This window comes from Triticum aestivum, chromosome 3B, assembly GCF_018294505.1.
Source record: "Triticum aestivum cultivar Chinese Spring chromosome 3B, IWGSC CS RefSeq v2.1, whole genome shotgun sequence".
NCBI lineage: Eukaryota > Viridiplantae > Streptophyta > Magnoliopsida > Poales > Poaceae > Triticum > Triticum aestivum.
In genome coordinates this window covers 28,236,118-28,244,734 of record NC_057801.1, presented here as the reverse complement: position 1 = coordinate 28,244,734, position 8,617 = coordinate 28,236,118, and the positions used below count along the sequence as shown (strand labels likewise).

General features: G+C 43.8%; 1 protein-coding gene across 1 annotated transcript; it reads right to left on the bottom strand.

Annotated features, from left to right (window-relative positions):
* Positions 1 to 2,437: 2,437 nt before the first annotated feature.
* LOC123064504 (cysteine-rich receptor-like protein kinase 10) lies at positions 2,438 to 5,287 on the bottom strand. Its single transcript, XM_044487975.1, has 7 exons — positions 4,435 to 5,287; positions 4,221 to 4,334; positions 3,969 to 4,141; positions 3,579 to 3,789; positions 3,229 to 3,469; positions 2,994 to 3,138; positions 2,438 to 2,901 (listed from the first exon to the last, which is right to left on the bottom strand). The coding sequence occupies exons 1-7, from the start codon at positions 5,270 to 5,272 to the stop codon at positions 2,596 to 2,598; spliced, it is 2,028 nt and encodes a 675-aa protein (XP_044343910.1). The 5' UTR covers positions 5,273 to 5,287; the 3' UTR covers positions 2,438 to 2,595.
* Between the last annotated feature and the right edge of the window lie 3,330 nt (positions 5,288 to 8,617).

The following is an 8,617-nucleotide window of genomic DNA, read 5'->3' as shown; positions in this document are numbered from 1 at the left end:
TAAAACATGAACAAAATTGATGACAAGAGATGAAGACCAAAAGCAGATCAGTCACAATACTAATGAAATACACACATGTATGCCATGCAACTATGTGATATATTACCATAATCGAGTGTTTACCCTATTGTATTTCTCTGTTCATACACGCAGTATGCATCTAGCTATGTAATCTAATCAAACAATCCAGATTATCTATTGTACCTTTACAAGCATACAATCTTCCCATAAGCATATAGCTGCTCACCAGAAATTTACACAAAAGATACCACAATATACTATGGTAACATACTCGAGCAACAATAGATTAAGTTATAATTTGATCAACGATGGGCTCAAGCTCGGGCGCGGCATGCCGCCGCGCCTTTGCCTGCTAGTCCTTTCTTACGCTCACACACAACCTCCTCTTCTGTTATTTGCCACGCGCAGCTGCACATAGACCCACTCCTACCACTGCTATTCTTTTGCCTCGTGCATGTGCATGCACCGCTGCTCTACTCTGTGTTTCTCTTTTTTTTCGTAGGCAACTATGATCTGTCTCGCAATCTGCAGCTAGGGGTGTGTTATACGCTTGTATTATATGGATGACATGCTACGATGGTCTTTGATGTTACTTTGCTTGGTACTACAACTACTTTTTTGTATTATACGTTTTTGCTCCCATGCTAAAACATGCCTTGGCTTTTTCTAGGTATTTTTGCTATGAAAGAATGAAGATTTATTGCATAGTAAAGTTAGTCGTGGCCATATTGTAATTAGTGACCGCAACCTGGTCTTTGTTGCAATGGGTTATCAAAGGTCCACATGTTTGCAATGCCATGCAAGCTAGAGGTGACCACAAAATGGTCAATGTTTTGATGGGTGATCAAAGGCCATGTATTTTGCAACATCATACAATGCCATGCAAGCTGGAGATGATGTTGCAATGGGCGACCACAAAACGGTTCATGTTGCAATGGAGCCGACGCTGCAAAGATTGTCATCATTAGTGCAAAGCCCATCGTCGTTGTTGCAAGCCGGGACGCGTGAAACTACAAAGGAGTGACCGCCACTGCTGCAAGTCGAGATGCGATACTTTGCAAGAGATGGTCACTCAGTAGCAAGACGAGAAACCCGATATTGCAACAGGTGGCCACCACTGCTACAAGACGGTCACGCAACGCCGCATGGTCGGCCACCATTGCTGCAAGCCAAGACACAAGATGCTACAAGGATTGATTGTTGGTGTTGCAAGCGGTATGCATGATGCTGCAATGCCGACCACCACTACTGCAACATACGACGCTACAAAGGGCTGATTGCCATTGCTGCAAGTGGTCCATGTTGTGAGACAACCACCCGCTGGGGTGCCACGAGGCATGTCTGTCGGGTGAGTGAGGGGTGATGCGAGGGTTGTTGGGTGATGCCCCAATGGGGACGGTGACCGCAACAACGACCATGTCGCAACCTCGAACGACGACCATGATGTGCAACGGCGACGGCAATGCAACCAGGATCGGAGGCTCGTAATGTTAACTGGTGTTGCACTCGTCGGGTCTTTTCACCAATTGTTGCAATGGGCAGGGATGACAACGGGCGGGGGTGTTGCGACGTGAATGACTAATGGTGATACTATGATGGCAACAACTAAGGTGACAACTTAAACACTTTCATGTAGAAACAAGGATACATGTGTATTCATGGAGTCTATATGCGCGGCCGTCGAATGGTCGGTGTGAACGTTACTTTTTTGGATTGCATGCAGTGAGTTGACGTGTACTCCCTCCGTTCCTAAATACTTGTCTTTTTAGAGATTTCAACAAGTGACTACATACGGCGCAAAATGAGTGAATCTACATTTTAAAATATGTCTATATACATCCGTATGTTGAGTTCATTTAAAATGCCTAGAAAGACAAGTATTTGGGAACGGAGGGAGTATGTGTGTGCGCATGCAGAAAGCGGGTGGCCCAACCCAGGCCACCCCGCGTGATGCGTCTGTCAGCTCGAAATTAGGATCGTTGGATAGGCTCCATCCCAAGGCTGCCGAGGCAGAATAAATTTTGCAAACATCATCCGGGATGATGCCTAGCACTGGCCTTTGACACTCGGCAAAGATTTTCGACACCTTTTTTATTTTCTTTTTTCCTTTCTTATCTCCTATTTTTCTTTCTTTGATTTATATATTTTTCCCTGCACCCCTTCAGTCAAACAACTTCCTTCTCAAAACCACGAAAGACACTCGGAGATGGTTCGGTTTTCTAAACGGTGTACATCAACTTAATTTCAGGACTATATATAAAGACTCTGGTAGTGCCTACCTTGATTTTTCCAAGCTACATGGTTAAAAAAGAGAGGATGTAATCTGGATGGTGGAGAGTTCGTCCGTTACCATACAACTATCGGTAGTTTGATTGCCTACAACCATTGGTAGGATATTAAAAGATATCAACACAAATTAACATAACTACATTTTTTATTTTGATTGGCTACATCCATTGTACAAAACACATTACATTTGTAATATATAGAGAAGAAGTTGTGCGCTTCATTTATTATTTAGAACTTACAAACTACCGAACATCTAAATTAACACAACATTCATATAGTGGAAAACTATCTAGGCGTCACCGTAGATATAGTCACATCATTAACACTACAAGAATGAGTAGTAGTGGGTGCTTCTTTGTTCCCTGCAGTGCTTAAGCTGAAATATGCTGGGTGCTTAGGCTTTTGTAAGATCATGGTCTTGTTGCTTAGCATTGCAATTACATCCAACATGGTTGGTCGATCAACTGCATTCTCTTGTACGCACAACAGTGCAATGTTAATGCACCTCATCATTTCTGTCGAATAAATGTTGGGAACCAATGCTGCATCAATGAGTTCGCTCCAGCTTTCCTCTTCAAATAATTGCCAAGCCTATTTGAAATTTCATCAAATACTTAATTAGTTGATCACGGACTAAACAAAGCCTTTTTTTCAATTAAATGGATGTGTAAACATGCACTCACATGTCCAAGGAGGTTGATGAAAGCTCCACATTCATGGGAATTCCTCTTCCCGCTAACGATCTCGAGAGTTAAAACACCAAAGCTGAATACATCCGATTTGATAGAAAAAATGCCGTGGGATGCATACTCAGGTGCCATGTAGCCACTAAAATAGTGTAATAATATATGTCAAATTACTATACGGGTGACTTGCAATAAAAATGTTTATAAGTGGAGTAATTCATATGAAACTTACTATGTACCAACCACTTTTCTTGTAGTATTTGTGTCGGTGTTATTTGAGCTGAATATTTTTGCTAATCCAAAATCTGATATTTTAGCATTCATTTCGCTATCCAAGAGAATGTTGCTTGGTTTAAGATCTCGATGTATAACACGCAACCTAGAGTGCTTATGTAGGTAAAGAAGTCCTTCTGCTGTTCCTATAATTATCACAATACGTTTATCCCAGTCCAATAGAGCTTTTCTATCTTCATCTGCACGGAAATTAAATGTTGGTACAACAGTGGAAAAACATCTAAAGAAACAATCAAAAGACAAGAGAACTTTAATTTGACATATGAATCTGAAAGCGCAAATATGTACCAAAGATAAAGAAGTCCAAGCTTTTGTTTGGCAAGTATTCGTAGACGAGTATTTTCTCCTCTCCTTGAGAGCAACATCCCATGAGCCTAACCAAATTCCTGTGTTGCAGTTTGGCTATGAGCTCAACTTCATTTTTGAACTCTATGAAACCTTGTCCTGAATCCGCATCAAGTCTCTTAACTGCTATCTCCACTCCATCAGCAAAGCCGCCCTAGGAGAAAAACATATATCAGTATTGTGCAACAATTTGGGGCTTTTTGATGGATCAATATTCTCCCTCTTATCGACTGTTCCAAATTCCTATATATACTCTGATGATAATGGTGATGCATGTTATCTTGCCTAGAAAACGAGGATTATTACGTAATATTGTTATATATATATATTTACCTTATAAACAGGGCCAAATCCACCTTCGCCAAGTTTGTTTTCTTCGGAAAAGTTATCTGTAGCCTCTAATATCTGATTAAAGTCAAATACTGAAAAATCGGCTAACTCTGTTTCCATTTCCCAAACTTGTTCATCGCCTTCTTGAAACTCGTGAGTACGCTTTCCTTGTGTACCTGAAAATTATGGCGCTATCAGTATCGATCTCTTAATTATATATATACTATTGATCATTTCAGTAACTAATTTACTCACCTTTTGTGTTCTTTTTTCTAAGCCGCCGAAGACAGTAGGCGATGAAACAGATTGCAACCAGTGCAACAGAAGCAGCCACCGATAAGGCAATTACCCAAGGTTTGACTCCATGTCCTTCAAAATTAGCACAAGTTTTTTCCAGTGTCAAGGAATTATCATACAAGTCATAGTAATAACATGTCAGTAAATTAATCAAGGATTGTTCATCACATACTCTTGCTTGCCGGCGCCGGGGCCGGCGCCGGAGACATGGATGTCGGAGATGGAATCCGCCGCATGTTCTTGTCGTCGAAGAACATGAAGGCCTCGAACCTGACGTTGCAGCGGAGCCGGAAGATCCGGCCACCGAGGCGCACGGAGTTGGTGGCGTTGATCGAGCCCACGAGCCGCTGGAGGCACCCCAGGCAGTCGCCGGCGGACAGATCCGGCGTGCACTGCGCCAGGGCGTAGAGTGTTGTCGTGGTGCCGCCGTCCATGAACCCTGTGGCGAACCTCCTGGCCGCGGCGGCCGCGTCCCGCGCCGTCTGCGAGAGGAGCTGGCGGACGGCCGCAGCGACGACGCCAGCGTTGCCGGCGATGTTCACCGTGTTGAAATACTGGAAGAAGGTGCCGTTACCGGTGGTGCCGGACGCCGTGCTGAGGAAGCCCCGGTCGCCGGAGAAGCCGAGGAGGCACCCTGGCTTCAGGGCGTTCGTCTCGTCGTAGTCGTAGTAGACGGTGGCGGCCGTGTGGTTCGGGCACATCTTCTGCGCGTACGCGAACGACGAGGCGACGCACTCCCTGCACGCCGTGAGGTTTGTGGTGTCGTGGCGGCAGAGCGCGAGCGCGCGTACCACGCCGGCGGTCCCGTTTGTGTTTGCGTTGGCGGTGGCGTTGACGAAGAGCTGCGGGGAGGAGGAGGCGTTGCCGGGGAGGGTGGCGTTGAGCACGGCGAGGTTGGAGTGGTAGGTGCTGTTGGCCGTGTAGTTGGCGCCGCTGCCGCAGACGTGGCCGATCGCCGTGGCCGACGCTGGCATGAGAACGAGCAGCACGAGCAGCAGCACGCCCGCCATGCTGACCGTACGTGCGCGGCCAGGTGCTGCCTGTCCTAATTGCCTCTGCTTCTCGTTGCTTTAACATGGCAAAATGTGGAGAAAGTCAAGGTCATCAGGTCTTCTCGGGGTTCACTGAGGCTGGTGGAAAGAAAGTCTATGAAGTGTTTGAAGGATCAAACACTCAGTTAATTTCTCTCGACTTAAAATTGCTCACCTCACTTACACGCTCGGTCTGCCAGCTCCGGTGTCCGGTCCGGCAGGAACAGAATAGAAATCTCTTTTCATCATTCTAGGTTAAAAACTAGCGTACATGTGTTCGACTGCAAACCACATGAAGGTTTTGGATAGGAAGATGCGCATCAAGAAACAAAGGTTGGTCGAAACCTCCTGAGGGCTATGTTAAAATGAATATCGATGCTGCTTTCTGTCTTCATGAGGAGAAGGGGGCTACTAGAGCTGTGATCAAATATGACCATGGGCACTTTGTGGCTCCGAGTAACAGTGGAATAGAACATGTAAACTCGGTTGCTACTGCAGAAACGCAAGCATTGAAACTCATCGTGGCATGTCAAGTTGGAGCAAGAAGATAACTATCAACTCAGACTGCCTGGAAGTTGTTCAAACTATGCATGATGGAGGTTTTTCAGCGACAGAAGTTTCGGCAATATACGAAGAGTGTGTTCTTAGCTGGGAATATCTCTCATATAACCATAGAACACCGTCCGAGGGAGAGGATTATTGTAGCTCATTTGTTAGCTCCCCATGTAGAAGGGATTCCAGACTTGTGTCTAGGGGAGATCCTCCGTGATTCATTGTATGCAGCCTTTTGGACAACGTAAGTATGTTCGAAAATTAATAGTCGCCATGGTGGATTTTCGATTTAAAAAAGTATGTACATGTCTTTCAGGCATTTTAGGGCATCTCCAAGAAAGACCCGCAAAGTACTAGTATATGTCTGATTGGACACATTTGTTCACTTTTGTAAATTAATGGGGACCTTTATCAATCCTCGAAGCTGTCTGGACGTCCAAATTCCGGTATTTTGCAGACAAACCTGGAGGAGGTTTTCCGGAGTCCCAATCACATGCATGTATCTCTCTTCTCTCTCTCTCCTCCCAACCGCACATGCATGCCCCCTCTATCTTCTCCCTCTCCTCCCAACCGGACACCAAACTATAAATATCTCACCACATGCATGGTCCCCACCTATTTTTTCACCTCTCAGTCGGGTAATTTGTAACTGGATGGCTCCCTCCCGTATCATGTCCGCGGACCACGTCCGAACATAAAAACGGACATATACCAGAGGAATTTGCAAGTCGGCATTGGAGATGCCCTTAGCAGCGGGCTTCCAATTAGTGTCTTGATTTTTTTTTTAAAAACAGGGTTTTACTCCGTTTCTAAAATTACATGACACAGCCGAAAGATACAATATAGTGTCGAGGGACTTTTTATACACGCTGATGAAATAAAGCACGTCATCAATGGATGCAGGAGGAAAAAGACTTCAGCAATCCTAAGAATCTGAATGTATTTTTCATTTTTTGTAAGGGCATATTTCTACATATTTATACTACAGTGCTTAATATATGACCATATATGGCCTTTGGCCTTTCCGCAAAAAAGAATAAAAAATAAACACACAACAAAACAAGCCTAACAAGCATCAAAAGTGTACCACTAGATGCCTTCAACAAGTCGCTGAGAAGAAACACATCAGTTGCCGGACCACAACATGGTCACAGTGGGTTTACAATTAGTGTCTCAAACTATTTCTCTCTTTCCCGTCTCCTCTGGTCTATAAGAACTCGTAATTTTCATGATAAATGCAAATGGGGATAGTCTGGTTCAAAAAAAAGATTGGAACCACACCTAAAAAATATTATATTGTATTATAGAGTAAGTACTAAATGTGTATGATGGACTAGCCAGAATAACATAAAAAAACATATTAGAAAATATTGCAGAAAAATAAGACATCTGGCCGTCTATCCGGTGAATTAGAAATTTACACCCATTGGATTTTAGTGGAAAAGGTCACCCGCCTTTGTCATCACACATAGAAATATGCCACCCCTCATCAAAACTCCAAATTAACTAACCGCTGGCAATTGTTGTAGTCGTTGCTTTCGGTTGAGCAAGTCTTTCTTTCAGAGAGTCAAGAACAAATTATTGAATATGATACTACGTGTTTGGCACCTAACGCACGGGTTATTCAGGTGAAGAACAACTTGTTGAGTGTGAGATAACTAATTATACAGGTCAAGACGTTCACTTTCACCTAACGTATGTGTTTAGCACGGCCGGCAATCACATGCTTTCCATGTCGCATGGTGGATGACTTGGAAGAATGAAACAAAATTTTATGCAATGGCCGGCCAGCCTCTGATGACTGTTTGCCTGTTGCTTTCCAACTAATTTGAACAATCAATCTCCGCGTCACCCCAGTTAATTTGTTGACTTAAAATTGTTCAGTTCACTTTCACTTACACTCGGTCTAGCAGCTGCCGGCCAGCACGAATATAATACGTAGAAGATTTGGTTTTTTCAACAAAATAGTTATAGATTAAGGACTAGAACAGAATCACACGTCCGAAATTAGAAGAGAGAACAAATAAAGTGGACAAGAAACAGGTCGGAAAGCCTGCCGTACGTGGAATGCCTAATTCGAGGTCATTCCTTGGGATAATCAATTTCGGACATCACATCATGACCCCATTTCATAATCCCCTTCGCTTTCACCCCACTCCTTGTTTTCTCTGCTGCCATGGCGACGGCTAACTGGACGCATCTCCATAACAAGCATCGGAGTGCCACCGGAGATAGAATCAAACTGATTACGAGTAGTGTACAATTACTATATCCAAGGAGAAACCCATACAATACTTGGAATCCCTCCAACCAGGAAAACCAACCGTAGGACGAGGGACAAAAAGAGTTTCGCTCGGTTTTGAGGATTCATGTACCCGCCAAGGCACTTGCCCCCGACTATATACAAGAAGCTGAAGGCCCCTTATGGAGGAAAAAAAAGATGATTTGTATTGCATGAGCTTTTGGATAGACACAATCTGTCATAGATAAATTGAAGCCTTCATCAAGCACCAAAACCACCTCCTCTCCTTTGGTATTTTAACCACTTAGACTTTGCAGTTTGTAGTGTTCTTATAGCTAAACATTGTAGTTCTCATTATGTCCGTAGATAACGAATCATCATGTATGGAACAACTTATCAGAATCAACCGCATTTGGCAGTGTTTTAGTATGCGTGACAACAAAGGTGGAAAAACACCTCATGCACATAACTAAAGTTAGTTGAAAGTTGCTAATTAAGAAGAAAATAAGAACGGAAAAGGTTGCTCCAAG

Coding starts and splice junctions, on each gene's coding strand:
- LOC123064504 (XM_044487975.1), bottom strand. CDS start 5,272: ATGGCGGGCGTGCTGCTGCTCGTGCTGCTCGTTCTCATGCCAGCGTCG. Junction 3,790..3,968: donor GATTTGGCCCTGTTTATAAG/GTAAATATATAT, acceptor TTTTTCTCCTAG/GGCGGCTTTGCTGATGGAGT. Junction 3,470..3,578: donor CTTGGACTTCTTTATCTTTG/GTACATATTTGC, acceptor ATTTCCGTGCAG/ATGAAGATAGAAAAGCTCTA.